Source organism: Octopus bimaculoides, chromosome 16, assembly GCF_046866305.1.
Source record: "Octopus bimaculoides isolate indiv1 chromosome 16, ASM4686630v1, whole genome shotgun sequence".
Taxonomy (NCBI): Eukaryota; Metazoa; Mollusca; class Cephalopoda; order Octopoda; family Octopodidae; genus Octopus; species Octopus bimaculoides.
Window position 1 is genome coordinate 47,991,592 of NC_142943.1, and position 19,421 is coordinate 48,011,012.

General features: G+C 36.6%; 1 protein-coding gene across 50 annotated transcripts in view; it reads left to right on the forward strand.

Annotated features, from left to right (window-relative positions):
• LOC106872674 (bromodomain adjacent to zinc finger domain protein 2B) overlaps positions 1-19,421 on the forward strand; it is a 269,963-nt gene that overhangs the window by 233,368 nt on the left and 17,174 nt on the right. For 21 of the 50 annotated variants that reach the window (XM_089364670.1, XM_089364669.1, XM_089364691.1 and 18 more), the window contains 11 exons: positions 4,911-4,970; positions 8,098-8,163; positions 8,575-8,637; positions 8,745-8,822; positions 9,270-9,381; positions 10,715-10,857; positions 12,035-12,142; positions 14,306-14,415; positions 15,412-15,486; positions 16,687-16,888; positions 18,096-18,152. In XM_089364670.1, the coding sequence (XP_089220796.1) occupies positions 4,911-4,970; positions 8,098-8,163; positions 8,575-8,637; positions 8,745-8,822; positions 9,270-9,381; positions 10,715-10,857; positions 12,035-12,142; positions 14,306-14,415; positions 15,412-15,486; positions 16,687-16,888; positions 18,096-18,152 (1,074 nt within the window). The remainder of the gene's footprint in view (positions 1-4,910; positions 4,971-8,097; positions 8,164-8,574; positions 8,638-8,744; positions 8,823-9,269; positions 9,382-10,714; positions 10,858-12,034; positions 12,143-14,305; positions 14,416-15,411; positions 15,487-16,686; positions 16,889-18,095; positions 18,153-19,421) is intronic. The other 29 variants (XM_089364684.1, XM_089364681.1, XM_089364700.1 and 26 more) reach the window with 3 other exon arrangements.

Here is a 19,421-nt window from a genome sequence, read left to right on the forward strand (position 1 = left end):
ATAGTATTACACAGTATGATTACATCATATTAATAATATGATGTAATCATTATTGGTTTCAAATTTTGGCACAAAACCATCAATTTCTGGGGAGGACTGTGGAGTCAGAGTTGGGGTCGGTAAAACTATACTGACTCCGACTCACAATATCGTTATTCTCTAATATAAACCAGTTATAAGATAGAGGCCTACTCAAAGTACAAGCGTATGCATATGCTTTATGAGATATGTAGACCACATTGCATAAAGAGGAGTCTGAGTCAGAGGTGCCAATAATAGAGGAGTCAGAGTCAGAGGTGCCAATAGTAGAGGAGTTGGAGTTGAAGTTTTTTGATTTGACTCCACAGCCCTGATTTCAGGGGAGGAGATAAGTCGATTACATCGACCCCAATACTCAATTGGTACTTAATTTATTAACCCTGAAGGGATGAAAGGCAAAATCCACCCTGGCGGAATTTGAACTCGGAATGTAAAGACAGACGAAATGCCACAAAGCTATTTGCTTAACATGCTGACATTTCTGCTAGCTTGCCGCTTGAATATACCAATATTAAAGTACAAAGGCAGTGAACTGGCAGAAGCATTAGCACGCCGGGGGGAAATGCTTAGCGGTATTTCATCTGCCAGTATTTCATTCTGAGTTCAAATCCCGCCGAGGGTGACTTTGCCCTTTATCCTTTCGGGGTCGATAAATTTAGTACCAGTTGCCTAGTGGTGTCGATCCAATCGACTGCCCCCCCAAAAAAAAAAAATTTCAAGCCTTGTGCCTAGAGTAGAAAAGAATATTAAAGTACAATATGATCTATCAAACACAGTAGGTTGTCATGTGACCATGCAAAATTAAAATTGCCATGACACCCACTTATCAATTGATAAAAATAACATTTATGTTTAACTGAATTATAAGGACTGTCTTTTTTCTTACCTTGGCAAAATTAACAAGTTTTATGTAGGGCTTTTGTTTTTCTCTTTTTTTTTTCTTTTTTGCAAAAATTTCATTATTGGTTTTTACACAGGCACACATACACACATACATGTAAGATGGTTCTAGGTTCAAAATGTCTCTGTGACATAGTCTTAATTCCGACAAGAAAAAAAGTTGCTTTAAAAAGATAAAATTCAGTTTATTCCTTTGCTGTTTGGTTTGCTGTGTGTGCGTGTGATAGAGAGAGACAGAGAAGTAATTTCTGATGCTGTTCACAGCTGTCCAGATGCAATATTATTATTATTATTATTATTACTTAAGAAGAAATATGTTTTTAATAAATAACAATAATCATTACCATCATCATCCTAGATGGTGGTGGTGGTAGTAGTATTAGTAGTAGCAGTAGTAGAATCGTCTTTCATCTAATTTCATTCCATTCAGATTGTAAAACTGAAATGTACTTTGAAATATCACTTTAATTAAGGATTATTTTCAGCTGTGTGTGTGTGTTTATACAGCCTATGAGTTTATACAGCCTATTGCTTTTCATTGATAGAGTATTGATGTCTGTTCAAGTAAAATTAAAAGTAGTTCTGGTATGAAACCTTTCATTTCTTTATAAATGGGTTGAGTTTACAGTCAAACAACTGAGGTCAAGTTGATTAGTTGTTTAGACTCAGACCAGCCAACCATTTAAGGGATGCACTTGGGGAAGGTCAGCTGCTAACAAACTCAATCATAAAACCAGCCTCCAGCCATAAAGCTGCATCAAAACTGATAGCAAATAAATTAAGGTGGTGCTCCAGCATGGTCACAGTCCTGTGACCAAGACCTTTAAAGGGATGAAAGTATAATCATCATCATCAACACCCTGGGCATTACTGTCTTTAGTCCCAGGACTCATGAGGTTGACTACCCAATTTCCATTCGCCCTGGATAGGATGCCAATCCTTTGCAGGGTTACTCATTTACTGTTGAGGGAACTGGAGCAACATAAAATGAAGTGTTGTGCTCAAGGCAACAACACACTGTCCAGTTCAGGAATTGAAACCATGATCTTGCATTTGTGAGTGCAACACCCTAACCACTAGACTATGTGCCTTCACTCGATATAATACAGTCATCATTTAGAAATAATAATTAATAGAGACAGATGCAATATTAGTACCAAAAGGCAATCTTGATCTCCAACTTAACGTGGACGTTGTGTTGGAACACAGAGTGCTGCTATAGTTACCACGAGAGAACCTCTTAAAAGGTCTTTTTATGTCCACAAGTAAGCTATTTTTATTCCACTGATCTTCCCACCTGGAAATCGCTGAGCTTCATAAAATATTGTTTAATGGGGAGGTAACCAATATATCACCCTTTTCCATTTCATAGACGTTAAGAAATAAAAACTCACATACCACACATGCATTCACACACACACACACACACAATAATAACAAGCTTCCATACAGTTTCTAGTTACCAATTTCACTTGTATGGCATTACTCATACCCCATGGTTATGATAGGTGACACTTGTCCAAGGTGCCATGCAGTGGGCTGGAACTGGAAGGCACATGATTATGAAGCTAACATCATAATCACACAGCCATACTCATGCCTTAGTTATTTGTCTAATGTTATAAGGAAGACATAGGGAGAGATTGTGTTCGATATTTCAGGCATTGATCCTTTAACACAAGGGGAACGCAGCAATCCTCAACCACCACCAAGCTGTACAGAATGGATAATTTTTTAAAATTTTATTTCTATTTTATTCATTGTCACAGTCTGCAGGATATTTTTGCATAATGTATGGATTACATATGTATTAGTTCAATTATATATTATGCACTTTGTCATATTTTGTTATGCTCGTGGTCGCCCGGTTTGTGGAAAAATTGTCTTGCATGAAACCAGTTTGTGGTGCAAAGAAGGTTGGGGACCATTCTTTTAATGGAAAAGAAGGAAGGAAAAAGACTGCTCTTTGAGTAGTGTTTAACCCTTTGCCATTCACTGATTACTCTGTCAAATGCAATGCTTGTTTATTCACATTGTCGATGCATTATATCATAGCTTTGTGATTTCGATGATGTAACTGTTTATTTTTAGAATGACATTGTAGAGTAGGTATGAGAGTCTGGATCTGTCTAGTTAGAACAGAAAAACAGAATGTTTGGGCTGAATATGGCTGGTTTGAATGTTAAAAGATTAACATGGCTGCCTTTTCTGAGTATATTTTGTTGTATGTCATGCAGGCAACAAATACAACTGTCAGAGAAACTGAAGCTGTCCACATGACACTTGTGGGTCCATACAAAACTTTGTTGTTAAAATTTATCTGCAATAAATTGCTTATACAATATGCAAAATATTTTTAATTTTTTTATACAATTCCAAATAATGTTTAATTATAAAACTATAAAAGGATTTTTTTATGTACATCGAATGGCTCTGGAAGTTCAGTAGAATAAAATAGGAATCAAAGGGGTTCTACTGGCAAAAAATGGTTGAGAGCCACTGCTGTAGAAGAGAGTAAGCATTTATAGAATGTGAGGTTTCTGGTGTCAGATTGACAGAGAGAGGAAGAGATTGTGCTGTGGCTGACTGCTACAGCTAGTTAGTCTAAGAGAGACAACTCTAATTGGTTAAGACATGGACTGTATACGTGTGTGTGTGTGTGTATGCGCATGTATGTATATGTATGTACAAACATCAAGCTGTATGGCATTTGTTATTTTCACACATTGAAATATATATATATATATATGTGGCTGTGTGGTAAGAAGTTTGCTTCCCAACCACGCAGTTTTGGGTTCAGTCCCACTGTGTGGCACTTTGGACTCTGTTTTGTAGTATAGCCCCAGGCCGACCAAAGCCTTGTGAGTGGATTTGATAGACAGAAAGTGAAAGAAGCCCATTCAGTGTGTGTATATTTGTGCATGTGTGTGCTCCGTAGGCTTCTACACAGTCTCCATCTGCCAACTTCCCTCACAAGTTATTGGTCGGCCAGTAGAAGACAATTGCCTAAGAAGCAATGCAGTGGGATTGAAACTGAAACCATGGGGTTGCAAAACAAGCTTCTTGGCCACGTAGCCATGCCTGCTCCCCCTAGTTTGTAGAAGAAAAAATAAATTACAGTTAATTGGTTTCTCATTTTGGCAAACCAAATGCTTCAGGCACTTTTGTTCTTTAAACGAAATACGTGTAATTCCTTTGTAATTTTGATACTTCTTCATTCTCTCTCAGCAAAGAAGAACTAGTGACCAAAACACTGGATTTTTCACCCATAGTAAAACAACTTGCTGAAATGTATTTTCCTTTATAAATTTCGAAATACTAATAATTTGGTACTTTTAAGCAAATTTCGTAAAAGATTGTTTTTTGTTAACCATTTGTATTTACCCTCACCCGCAAATATAATCATTTTTCAATGATCAGTGTTTCAATTTTCTATTATCATAAATTAAATTTTTTTTATATATATTTCAAATGTATTATTAAAAATATACAAAGTTGTTTTTTTTTTGTTGTTTTTTTTTTTCCTGATATTAAGTTGCACTAAAAATGGATATTGAAAGTTTGGTTTTAATATGTTCGTCATTTACTCCTTTTGCATGTTATTAAGACCAATCTTTTGTAACGCAGACAGTCTGTTGACATGAAAATGCCGTAGATAAAAAAATTACTGTCATTATCTAATGTGTAATTAAATCTGGAAAAGAAATAATGTATCAAACAAAAAAAAAAACTTTTATCTTTCTTCAATTCAGGTTGTTTTGTTGTGGGTGTTTTTCATTTTTATCTTTTTTGTTTTTAAGAAATGTCAATTGCTTCGTTTACATTGCTTGATAACAATTGCTTGCTTTTACTTAATATACTTCTTTTAAATTATTTATTAAAAAATTAGTCGTAGAAATTAATGAAAATATAACAACAGGATATAGATTTTTGTGTGTGTGTGTGTGTTTATTGTGATTCTATCTTTGCAGGAACGTGAAATGAAACGCCAACAAGCTGTCATGATGAGAGAACAGGTTAGTTGGAACCTTGTAAGCTGCAATTTTATTTATTAATTTTTTTCTACAATTTCTCTTATCTTGTCTATTTTTAAATAGCATTCAAGGTTGACATTTTGCTTGTTCTGTGTGTGGAGAGGGAGGGAATTGAGCAAGATTACATACCTGAATCAAGGTTTTATTCATTTGGCCTTTTAAGTGATTACACAACAGAATTTTGAGAAGAAATTTCGGTGACGTGTTTCAGTCAACAGGAAAAGCCAGTTGAACAAAACCTTGGTTCAGATATGTAATCCTGTTTAACCTTACAAATGACTGGGATATTATGGAACACTAAGCACTTCCAACACAATGATAGGAATACTTATGTTTTTATACCACACAGCTAGCCACCTACACTTTTCTCTGCAAATTAGGGATAGTTTATCCTGTTCAGGCTATATTATTAGCATTATTCTGCGATTGAGAATTTAAAATCACTTCTTTAACTTTCTAAAAGACATCTCAACGCTTCTAAAAGCAAACTTCGTTTGTTTATTTACGTTTGTCGTAATTTGAATTTAACATATGAGAACGTCTCATAAAGCGAGATTTATATATCTTAGTTTGCAGAGGAATTTGTACTGGGTAGTTTAGCTTAATCGGTCAAAGCATCGTGACATGTAATCACAGAGATGTGCGTTCATGTCTACAGCTAGCCACTTACACTTTTCTCTGCAAAATAGGGATAGTTTATCCTGTTCAGGCTATATTATTAGCATTATTCTGCGATTGAGAATTTAAAATCACTTCTTTAACTTTCTAAAAATTGTGTGTGTGTGTGTGTATAAATGGAAAGTATTTCTCTCCTGAAATAGTTTGTAAAGAAACATCATGTCAAGATTTGTTAATAAAGTGGAAATAAAACCAATATTAAATTGACTTGGTGACTGTCGTTAGCATGAAAGTTTATGTAAAAAATGTATCTCGATTTTGGAAGCATAAGCATGGCTGTGTAGTTAAAAAAGCTTGCCTCCCAGCCGTGTGGTCTCACTGCACAGCAGCTTGAGCAAGTGTCTTCTACTATAGCCCTGAGCTGACCAAAACCTTGCCAGGAGATATTTGATGGAAGGAAACTGGGAGACACCCATTATATATAAATGTGTGTGTGTGCGTCCTAGTTTTGACATGTGATGGTTGTAAGTGAGCATCACCATTATACAAACAATGCTGTTTTTGTCTTCTGTGGAAAACATGCCTGGTCATGGGGGAACTATTACCTTACCTAGAAACAAGTGAGGATTGATGAAAGGAATGGCAACCAGCTGTAAAAGAAAAAATCTGTCAGCAAAGAAAAGTGGACGTTAAGTAATAATGATGATGAATTATAATAGCATCTATAAAACATGATGCTGTCAGATTGTTAGTAAAAGTACCTTGCAATATTTGTTTTGGATATTTAAACTCTAAGGTCACATTCGCCATTCATCTCTCTGGGGGTCAATAGAGTATAGAACCAGCCAGGTACTGACTAAGCCCCTTCATTCAAAATTACTGACATCGTATCTGAATTAGAAACAATTGTATGATTTCTTAATGAAAATGAGTGGGAAAAAATTTTCAGCCTCATACCATATGTTATAAAATTACAACCGCAAATTTTTACATAAAATAATGACTCACAATCAAGGATAACTAATTAACATACAGCATGCTTCAATTAGTTGTTTTAGATGTCTGTTCAGTTGTGACCACATAGACACTCCCTTTCTGCTTTCCCACCCTTAATCTATTGGAACATCTAGAACAGTGCCTCGCAACCATCTTTTTTCCCAATAGACCCCTATTGATTTCTGTTTTATTTGGGTGGATCCTCGTAATCATTTGATGTTTTAAAATATCCTAATATATTTTTATAATTAAATATTTTTAGGAATTGTATTTTTTTTTAAAATTGTTAAAATATTTTGAGTATTATAGATCTATAGATATATAACCAGTTTATTGTTGTTGTTATTGTTTGTTCCTTCTCAATACATGCCTGGTTCATAAGGGCCAGTTTCCTGGTTTCATTGGCATATAGGTTCCCCACCTGGATGGGACGCTAGTCCATTGCAATAACCAATTTATTGCACAAGTATTTTAACAACAAAATCTTACGTGGACTTCCAAGGGTCATATGAACCTCGATCTAGAATATAACAGCTGGAGAAAGAGAGGATTAAATGTATGGACCCCCCCCCCCACCAAAAGAATGGAAGGCAGAGTTGACCTCAACAGAGAGTCAGGACTAATATTGCACCACATTCTATGCAATATTCCAGTGACTCCGTGAATTGACCAACTTTACCGTGTTTTACACACACACACAGAATTGCACATTATTTTGATTCTAATTTTAATATAATTGGTATCGTAATTGTGACTGATGCTGGTGTCATGTAACTGGCATGTAAAAAGCACCCTTCGGACGCTGGGCCTCAGGGAAGCAGTGATAAGTGACCGAGACTTTTGGTGATATGCCGTACTTGAGGAGATTTGTCCAGGCAAGTGAAACTATAGTTGTGGCCGATGCCAGTGTCACGTGATGGGCAGCCATGCCAGTGGCACGTTGGGCCGCACAGAGGCAATGATAAGTGACCGAGACTTGGCGATATGCCGGGCTTGAGAAGATCCGTGAAGCCAAGTGAAATCGTAAGCCATGGCTGATGCCGGTGTCACGTAACTGGCATATAAAAAACATCCACTACACTCTTGGAATGGTTGGTGTTAGGAAGGACATCCAGCTGTAGAAACCATTCCAAATAAGATTGGAATCTGGTGCAGCCCTTCAGCTTACCAGTTTCAGTCAAACCGTCAACCCATGCCAGCATTGAAAGCAGACGCTAAATGATGATGGTGTAGAACCAAAAATACTGTATGGTATTTAGTACCATCCAAGTTCCATACCTTTACTCTGGGATTGACTCTACCTGTCATTTCTTTCAAGGGCAAGAAAATAAGTAAGTACAAAGAGTGATTGATATAACTAATTAAAACCTTTTGAAAGGGTTGTGCCTTAGCATGCCTGCCATCCAAAGACAAATGCCAACAAAAGAATGAGCATTATTTCCCCCCCTTATAAAGAAATTTATGATCTTTAATTTGCACCAATAGCTGATGACTTTAATTTTAATTTCAGGAACGAGAACGACGTCGGCAGCACATGTTGTTGGTGAAATCCCTTGAAGCCCGGCGACGACAAGAAGTAAGGATGCTTTTTTTTTTTTTTTTTTTTTTTTTTTTTTTTATATGACAAACAATATACTCGAGGTGTTCAGGCTGGGGGAGTTTTTAAGGTTTTTAGCTAAGAGTAGCGAGATTTCTGGGGTGTTTTTGTTTTTTTTTTAGCAAAGATTTTAAAAGAAACATCATTTTTCACCAAGAATAAGGTTTTCCTGCAAATATATAAGAATAGTTAATAGGACTCATTGAAGGGAGTGGGTGGTGATGGTGAAGATGATGATGGCAGAGAACGGTCAAGTTCTATATCCCCCTTATCTCCTTCAATGGTCATTTCAGCTATTTCTTTATTAAGAGTTAACGTTTCTGACTGCAATAGGTCTTCCTTTTAATTTGCCCCCCTCTTTTTCTTTTCTTTTTTTTTTATCATTTCTAGGAAAGGGAGCGATTAAAAGAAGAAAAACAGAAAGAAAAATTGATAGAAAGAGAACGGAAATTGGTGTGTATAGTTCTTAATGGTGGAACTGAACGAAGATTAAGTGCCATAGATAAAAATCTTCTTTGAGTGAGACTTGTTTTTTTTCTTTCTTTTATTTGTTTTTTCAGAATCAGAGAAGAGTTGAGCTTCAAATTGCGGCTGAGTTGAAAAAGCCTATTGAAGACATGGAGATCAAAGACATCAAGGTTTGTTCTTTCGCTCTCATCTCTATTCTCTATATTTATTCTTCATACTTATTACTGTTGTTCCTCTTTCACTCCAATTCTCTGCCAAAACCACTCAAGTCATGGTTGTGTGGTTAAGAAGGTTACTTCACAGTTCTATGGTTTCAGATTCTGTCCCGCTGCATGACACCCTAGGCAAGTGTCTTCGACCATAGTCTCAGATTGTCTGAAGCCTTGTGAAGGGAAAATTTGGTAGGAAGCCTCAGTGGTGTAGCAAGAGTGTCTGCCACCCAGGAGAGCCCTTCAGTTTGATTTTTTTTAAATTGCATGGTTTGGTTTAAGTACCAGATGTCTCCCTTCCCTGCTTGAAAATCCTTCAATACTTTTGAATTTTTTTTTTGTTGAAGAAAATTCTTCTTAAAAATTGCAATTATTTTTAATGGTCCTTTTTCTTGTTCTTTTACTTAGGAATTACCTCAGCTGCCTCGGATAGAAGGTGTCTGCTTAGCAGGAAAAGCCTTTGCCGATGCTTTGATGGTACTGGAATTCATGCATAATTTTGCCAAAGCCTTATCAATACGTAAGTAATTCTGTTTCACTTTTATCACTCTGTAGTGGCATCATATTGATATGATGTAGCCGACTACCAAATGTAATGCTTGAAGGTTCTCGCATTGGAGTAACCAGTGAACATCGAAGAATCAAAACCAAGAAGGAAGAAATATTATTTACATATATTTATTCGTTTACCTGACAGGTAGTTAAAGATTCAGTAGTAATTGTAGTGGCAGTGACAAGAAGCTCGCTCACTGGTTGGTAGTTGATAGTGTAGAGGTTGCTGTCTGCCAGTAGAGAATGAAAGAATAAGGAATGCATGGTGCTGACTAGAAAGGATAAAGGATGCATCATCTTTCTTATAGCCAAAAGCTTCTCTTTGTATGTCGAGTGAAGGGCAAAGGGAAGTGCTGCTCCTTGGTCATGGCTGACACAAAAGAGGAAGAGACAGGAAATGCTCTCTGTTATGTAGGCTATGGTCAGTAATGCAGTCCAAACCCTAAACAAAGGACTGACCTTTTCTTGACCAGCACAAGTCCTTGGGGTGGGGGGGGTCAAGTGTTTCCCCATCAATCATCTGGTGTGGAGATGCAAACAAAGGATTTCCCCCTTGTTTTGAAAAGCAACAAGTGGGTGGATTTGGTTTCAAATTTCAGGCAGGGCCAAGCGAGGTCCCTACAACTTCTAGATTTTGGTTTGTTTTATCCCCACGACCACGACCACCACTACTACTACTACTACTACTACTACTACTACTATTTAGTTGTAGTGGTGGCAGCAGTTGCTGCTGCTAAGTGGACCTTATTGATGGGAGAAATCAAGGCACAAACGGAAGAGTTACACAAAGAAAAAATTTCTTCTGACTTCCCTTCATCATCAGATGAGGGAGATGATGGTGATGATGGTGGTGCTCTAGATAGCACAGAAGAAAGCGATGCTTCAACTAGCTGTAGATAGAAAAAGTGCACCTCAAATGATTTTATGCTCAAATGATTTTATTACCTCTTTTTGTCTTGGTTTTTGTAAACAAAAACAGTTAAAATACATTTCCATAGATTTCTTTTATTTATCTAAAAGGAAAATATGTCTAACAATTACCCTTAAGTAAAAAAAGATACTTTTTGTTTTTGATGCATTTTACACACATTCATGCAACCTTTTCCTGCCATTTAAGGGCGAAGAGTCTCTGAAATTGTACAAAACCAATGAAGGTTATAAAAGCTTATTTACAAAAGAATTCCATTGTTTCTACATAATTTTAAATTTTGTTTGATTGCATATAAAATGGTGTTACATGTCAGCATTTTTAATAACCATTCGTCCTGTTTATGTTGTTTTGTTTTTCTCTTCTTTTGCAGCTGAAGATTTTATTCCAGACATGACTGACTTACAGAACTGTTTGATGGGAGACAAGAAAGAGGATTTAGATAAATACATAAGCTATGCTAGCAAACTTCTGAAGACTGCCCTCACTGACCCTGGAGTGCCAAACCCAAAAGAAGTGAGGCATTTTTCATTGATACCATCATCATCATCATCATCATCATCATTATCATCATCATCGTCATCGTTTTAGCATCCAATTTTCTGTGCTCACATGGGTCAGGCAATATGTAATAATGTTGGTCATCCATACATACAGGCATGCACCTTTGCAGGTGCTGCATTATGCACCTGTGCCAGTGGCACATAAAAAGCGCCAAGCACCCAGCACACTGCAAAAAAGTGGTTGGCATTAGGAACAGCATCAAGCCATAGAAACCATGCCAAAACAGATAATTAGAGCCTGGTGTAACCCTCTGGCTTGCCAGCTCTTGTCAAACCGTCCGAACCATGCCAGCATAGAAAACAGTCCCACTGCATGGCATCTTGGGCAAGTGTCTTTTGCTATAACCCTAAGTCAACCAATACAATGTGAGCAAATTTGGTAGATGGGCATTGAAAGAAGCCCGTTGTATATATAATATATATGTGTGTCTATGTGTATCCTTGTCTTTGCATCATGTGATGGTTGTAAACAAACATCACTGTTGTACAAGCAGTGTTCATTTCCTGTCTTCATGAAAAACAGGGAAGAAGTAAGTTCTGGACCTTGATTTGTTTGACTAAACCCTTCAAAGTGGTGCCCCAGCTTGGCCACAGTCCAATGACTGAAGTAATAAAAGATAAAAGATTCTTAACTTTCAAAACAGTATACCAGTAATTTTCTATTTGATCTCCAGTGGCCTATATTATATCACCACCCCAGTATGCTACTGGTGCACATTTTATTCCCGTTGGAAAATTGAAAATCAAAGTTCACCTGAATGGAATTTGAGCCTAGAACTTAACCCTTTAGCTCTTAAACTGACCGTATCCAATCAAAATATTCCACCTTATGTTAAAACTGGTCAGATCCAGCCTCTCACAACTACCCCATACTCTACAATGTCTTCAAAACCCAAAATTACATGATAATGCATGATTCATTCAAAACAATGCGAGTAAATAAGCATTACTCTTCACAGAATAATCTGAATACTTAAGAGCTAAAGGGATTAAAGGATGCTGCTAATTCTGTCGTGGATTAACACATTCATTTGCTTTTTTTTTTCTTTTCTTTTTTTTTTGTTATTGTTGCCGTTGTTTAATTGAAGGTTGTTTTTTTTTTTGTTTGTTTTTTTGCTCTTGTCTTTTAGGCTATCACAGCGTTGGGCCAGAAAATCGTTGACATTGAACTAGATGACACCGTGATTTCAGAAGTTTTACGAATATTTGTTATCTCACGGAATAATGGGGATAATGAGGTAAAATTTTTCGGAAATGTAACAAACTTTTTTTTTTTTCTGTCTTTATAACATTTCCATTAAAAGAGGATTTCTTGTAAACATCAAATCAATCAATATTTCTCTAATATATGTTTGATTATTGTTTTGTTTTTTCCCCTCAAGCCTTAGGACCTATAGAACCAGTCACCTGGTTTCCATGGCAATATATGTGACTGAGATTACAGCATTCCTCTTGAATAGGAGACCACCCCATTGCAGAGTCCAAGAATAGCAATTTTGAGGGGAGTGGGGGGGCAAGTCATTTATATTGACCCCAGTATTTGACTGGTACTTGATTTTATTGACTGCAGTACTTGGTTGATACTTCATCAACCACTGTGCCTAACTGTACTTTATTCTATCAGCCCTAAAGGCAAAGTTGACTTCAGCCAGATTTGAACTCTAAACATAAAGAATCAGAAGAGATGCCACTAAGCACTTTGTCCAACGTGCTGACAATTCTAGCAGGTCGATGCCTTTGTGTGATAAATAATCGAGGAGTGGTTGTGTGGTAAGACGCTTGCTTCCCAACCATGTGATTCTGGGTTCAGTCCCACTGCATGGCACCTTGGGCTAGTGTCTTCTACTAGTGGATTTGGTAGACAGAAACTGAAAAAAGCCCCTCATATATATATATATATATATATATATTTATGTATGTGTGTATATATATGTATATATATATATGTATGTATATGTGTGTGTGTATGTATATTTATATATGTGTGTGTGTGTCTGTTAGTCCCCCCCCACCATCGCTTGACAACCAATATTGGGTGTTTACATCCTTGTAATTTAGCAGTTCAGCAAAAGAGACCGATAGAATAAGTACTAGGCTTCCAAAGAATAAGTCCTGGGGTCGATTTGTTCGACTAAAGGCAGTGCTCCAGCATGGCCACAGTCAAATGACTGAAACAAGTAAAAGAATGTATCTTATAAAGAGACATTATGAAATTGTATAAATGCTTATATTTAGTCCATTTATTGTTCTGTTTAATAAGTCAACTTTCTGCTCCTCTCCCTTCTTTCAATTTTTGTCCATCACCTCTCTGGGTGTGTGGTTAAGAAGATTGCTTCCTAACCATGTGGTCTTGGGTTCAGTTCTACTCTGACATCTCTTGTACTACTCACACCATTTCTTACTGGTTTCCCTTACCCTCTCCACATCAGATTTTGCATGTGAACTGTTTGCTTCATTTTCTTATCAACAATTTAGCAACATAAGTTCTCTGAAGTAACATTACTCAACAGGGTGTGTAGCTCAGAGATCAGGGTGTCTGTTGAGGTCAAACCACAAATTCTCCACATTGAGCAGTCACAGTTCCAATACTATGGACCTGTTGTTAGAAAGTTTCAGGAAAGAATCACAAGACGGATTCTTCAAGCCAAACCAACCAGCCGGAGACTTAAGGATAGACCAAAAAATAAATGGTTGGATAATATCCATGGTCTCAATTGCTTACACTTTGAAATCCAGCTGGAAAGTGTAATGATGACTGCCGATAGGATTCTATGGATGGGGACTCTACCACCATAACCCTTCTAGGACGAGTAGCCAACGAAAATGGATGGATTGTGATAAAATGACCTTGATTTCTTTCCAAAGACAGGCAAATATCCAAAAGGACTCTTCCACTCCTCTCAGCCAATCAATTTAATGAACATTTCTCCAAACTCTCTTGTGATTTAATTTTTACTGACACCAACTACCAACAATTTCCTTAAATTCTGGATTTTACCATCTTCTTTTAAAATGTCTTTTTGACTGACTTTAATGAGAATTCGTTTCTCCAAGTTTAGCCCAACTAGTCACATCAGCTTTATACAGTGTTAAACACTCATCAATTGTATAGTACTCCTACTATTAACAGTGCTGAGCAGTGATGGCTCCCATCTACATTATAGTGGCACCATTCAGAGTTAAATATGTTTGCCATATACAGTGGCACTGTTTCCTTCTGTTATCAGAATACAAACCATCAACCATGCAACCGTTTGGCCAATGCCCATTCTAACTCAGTTTGATCCCTAAACCAGATGCTTGGTTTATTTAATTTCTGCTAAATACAAAAATCACTTAGAGTGAATAGGGTTGTGATTTATCAAAAGTAAATCTTTATTTTATCTCTTCTTCTTCTTCAGATCTCAGAATGGTTAAGTGAGAAACCATTAAAAGCTTTAAATGCCACACAGAAGGCTTCTGTTCTGGCTTTTCTATGCAATGAACTTCTTTGTGGCAGACTTTTGTCAAAGTAAGTAGAAGGAAAACTTGATTCTCTTGGTTCTTTGTTTTTTTTTTTGTTTTTAGAGTTCACTTAATAAACCCTGAACAATATTAACCAATTTTGGAATCATTCTTGTCCAGGAAGTGACTTGGACTGAAACTGTATTGATGTTAAAGCCACCAATTACATTGTGAAAGAACTGTTTTAGCCATTTCGAAAGTTGCAGTGGAACTATTGTCAGTGACCGAGTAGCAGTTGTCCAATGACATTTTTGATGCCTCAAGAAATTAGGGAAAAGTGAAGTTGTTAGAGTTTTTGCATATTTTTAAATGGTCAAAATAATTCTTGATATTTTTCTCTTATTCTTCAACTATTATTGTTACATAATTTAGTTTTTGGAACCATTAACTTCATGTGAAGAGGGAAAAGTATTTTTTTACAATATTTACATTCACGCTACATTTCAAACAATTCAGTCTCTGAGCATAGACAACAAATCATCTGAGACATTTATTCAACTTATGTTGTTGATGGTGGTGGTGGTGGTGGTGGTGGAGGTGGTGGTGGTGGTGGTGGTTCTTTATTGGGGAGGTTTTTTGTTGTTTTTATTTTCTTTTATCATGGTGTGGTTGAGGAGCAAACCTCTTTACCATATGCATGCACACACACACACACACACACACACACACAAATGGTTTGCCATGGAGAGATGTCAGCTTGCTTGGAAGCAGTTGAGTGTTAGCAACAGGGAGGACATCCAATTATAGAAAATTTGTCTCAGTGAATTTAGTCTGACCAATACATCATATATAGAAAAGTAGATATCAAAACAATTTCAGAGAGAGAGAGAGAGAGAGAATGTGTGTGTTGTAAGCTGGGGTTGTTCTTTCAACATAAGTGTTTCTTTCGTGATTACAATGACTACACAATTTACTAAGATACATTTTGATTTTTGAAATTAAATTTAAGTTTATCCTCTCGTTCATGTTATGCCCTTTTTTTTCTTTTCTTTTTATAAAACAGTGAAGTTGAGAAAACTATTGAAAGTATGTCGACTTTGAGGCGGGATAAATGGATTGTCGAAGGAAAACTGAGACGGTAAATATGTGACACATTTCAAGGAATAATTAACAGCTGGTTCTACAGAAACTGTTGACATTTTAGTTTATTAAACATTTAAAAAAAAAATATTCTGAAGTTTATTGATTTTTCTCTGTTAGATAGCAAGATAGCATTTGATTAACTACGTAAGCACAAGCATGGCTGTGTGGGTAAGAAGCTAGATTTGCAACCATGTGGTTTTAGGTTCAGTCCCACTGCACAGTACCTTGGGCAAGTGTCTTCTACTACAGCCTCTAATCGACCAATGCCATGTGAGTGAATTTGGTCAACCAAAACTGTGTGAAAGCCCATCATATATGTTCGTGTCTGTGTTTGTTAGACACACACATACACAATACTTGACAATTGGTGTTGGTTTGTTTACATCCCTGTCACTTAGCAGCTCAGCAAAAGCTCATGCATTATCTTATGACTTTGGAATTTTGATTTGATTGTTTATTTTTAGAATGACATTGTAGAATAGGTGTGAGAGGCCAGATCTGGCCAGTTTGAACATAAAGCAGGTGGAATATTGGGGCTGGATACAAGTGGTTTAAATGCTAAAGGGTTAACACAATGAAACCAAAGTTAGGCACCACCTTTTGTGAGCTCTTTAGTGTCTACTGAAGGCATTTACATAGAAGATCTGCTGGTGCCATAATAATATACACTTATTTTATGTCTGTGAAATGGTTGGGGAACAACAAGAGACAATGTAAGGGACAAAGGGGATTCTTTTGTCTTGTTGAGCATAACTCTATTTGTACCAGTGCTATAGTAAAAGCACCCAGTACACTCACTCGAGTGGTTGGTGTCAGGAGAACATTCAGCCATAGAAACCCTATCAAAATGGAATATACACCCAAGACATTGTCCTCAATCCATCTAGGAGAGCAGTAACTCCAAATAGGAACTATCTTAAGCTTTGACAACTTATCCAACCCATGCCAGTATAGGAAGTAGATGTAAAATAAATAATGACATTGGTGATAGTGATTTGAGTTATGAGGGTATCTAGTCTCACACTTGAAAGAGGGACAGGTTTTATTGTTTATTATATTTAGTTGGAGATAATAACCCTACAAGCCACTTGGTTCCTTAAGAGAAATCCAATATGTTCCAATGTAATGAATTCTTGTAATAACCATTTTTTTTTTTGTAATCCTATGAGTGATTTGTTCTTGATGCCATTTTCAGATTAAGGATTATACAAGCAAAGAAGTACAACCGTCCGTCACCTAAGATCTCCCTCCATGAAAGTTCTTCCCCACTGCTGGATGAAGACAGTCACGCAACCAATGTGTCTGGTAGTAAACAGGGCAGCGATGAAGAAGAGGACAGTGGCAATGACAGTGATATCACTACGGTCACAAGTGTTGGGATTATATCAGAAGGAGAGGTAAGAAAGATAAGAATGGTTTCGTTTTTAAAAACCAAGTCTCAGGTCAAGTGTACTTTAGTTAGTCTGACTGAATTTTCAAAATTAAAGAATGGATGGTCAATCTAAAGAACAGGTGTTAGCTGTTCGTATTCTGTTGGTGGGCCAAGTCCTCCTAACTCTAAGGTTGCTCAGGGGAATCAAACCTGTGTCTGTAACCATGGCAGATGTTCTACCATAATACCAAAGCAACCCTTTCAATTTTCTCCATCAATTTTAGAAGCTTTGTTCTTACCAGTAAGAACTGTATGTTGTTAACATTATAAGAATTTAGAAATTTCAAGAAATACAATTTTTTTTTTTTTTTTTTTTTTTTTTATGGTGGAACTTGAAGTAGATACAGATATATATATATATATATGTATCTATTATCATTATCATCATCATTATTTGAGGAGCTTACTTTCAAAACCAGTATAGGTGCATATTTGGTCGATTTTGATGAAAACCATTAAAACACAAGCTGCTGCTTCACGCACATGAAATTTGTTTTGGTCAAACTGGGATAGATGCCATCTAGAATTTTAGTCTTCCAATCAAAATCAGATCTATTCAAAATGTTATTTTCTCAATTACTCAAAAGTCTTTCCGATGCATATATCTGGTTTTGAAATTAAGCTCTTCATTTAAACCGGCCATATCCGGCCAAAAGTATTCTGCTTGTTTTATGTTCAAACTGGCCAAATCTGGTCTTTCACACCAACCCTACAATATCGTTTTAAAAATTAACAGCTACCTCATCAAAATCTCATAGCTACAAGATAATGCATGATTAGTTCAAAACAATGTGGATGAAAAAGCATTAATTTTGGCAGAATAATGCAAACACTAAAGGGTTAATGTCCATTTTCCATTTCTGGTAAACCAAAGGGCTGCACCAAGCCCTACTGTCTGATTTTGGCTTGGTTTTTTAATGGCTGGATGCCCTTCCTGATGCCAACCACATTACAGAGTGTACTGGGTGCCTTTTATGTGGCACCAGCAAGGTCGTGACATATATTATTTATTTAATTCTGCTCTCTCCACCCCTCTTTTTTGTTTATCAATTTGTCTTGCTGGGTAACTTCTCTGAAGAAGAATCATGTTCTAAACGTCACCATTGATTAACACGTGTTTAAACATTAAACTTGCCATCTCCCTCAATCATAACAAGTCTTTTCTGTTTTAGGAGGAAGATCCGATTAATTCTGAAGATTGTGAGAAAAAAATAGAAAAGTTACAAAGGGTGAGTAGTGTGTACATTCTAATTTGTCTGTATTTACCTTGACGTCCAAATGGCTGGGTGGGGAGGTTAAGATGTTTGGCTGCTCACCACGGGATCACAAGTTCAAACCTTAGAAGTTGTGTGTGTATTTATATATATGTATATAGGTATCTTTTACTTGTTTCAATCATTGGATTGCAGCCATGCTGGGGGGGGGGGGCACCTTAAGGGGTTTAGTCAAACAAATTGACCTCAGTACTTATTTTTTCTTGTGTCTGATATTTATTCTGTTGGTATTTTTTGCCAAACAGCTAAGTTACAGAGATGTAAACAAACCAACACCAATTGTCAAGCAGTTGTGAGGACAAACACAAACACACATACAGAACACACTTCTTTCCGTTTCCATTTACCAAATCCATTTACAAAGCTTTGGTTGGCCCAAGGCTATAGTAGAAGACACTTTCCCAAGGTGCCATGCAGTGGGACTGAACCCAGAACCGTGTGACTGGAAAACAATTATCATCTCTCATTTGCAAAGTGTTCTTCATATTCTGGCATTCAAAAAAAAAAAAAGACTCCATTTTGACAAGATATGCAGCCTAGGGGCAATTCAAAAAGGCTTTGGGAAAGAATTAACTGTTTAGTACTCAGCTTGCTCCGCTAAATTTAATGCTTATTTAATCGCATAATATTAAATTAATGATGCATAATCTCGTAGCTTCAAGATTTCAATGATATAATTGTTTATTGTCATTTTTAAAATGACATTGTAAGATAAGTGTGAGAGGCCAGATTTGACTAGTTTACTAGTTTACTCAACTTATACAGATGTCATTCAAGCACTTCTAAATGAAGTAGTTGAAGGCATGATAATGTTCTAAGCAAGAAATATAGGATAAAGTCTCTGCTACGAGTGGAGAAAACAAGTAAACAGAATGTCAAGCAAGGAATAGAAGCAAGAGTTGGGGAAGATAGGTGAAGTGGGAGACATATGAAGTCAGCAAGCTGTGCCAATCAGGGAGTTTTGAAATGGTGGATGTATCTCAAAAAAAAGAGGGCAAAGGTTATTGAAATTTGGTGGGCACCTTTTTTTACAGCAACATGTAAATTTGCTGTCACTTCATCCTCTCCAGACATAGGAACAGGACTCTATCAAAAGTTTTTTTTCTTTTTTATGTTTGTATAATGTTTGCAGCCATTCGTGGTTAATGTTTGAAATCACCTTAACAATAAAACCCCAGAACATACAAATATCTTCTGCTGTTCAGTGACATTAATTTCCTTCTC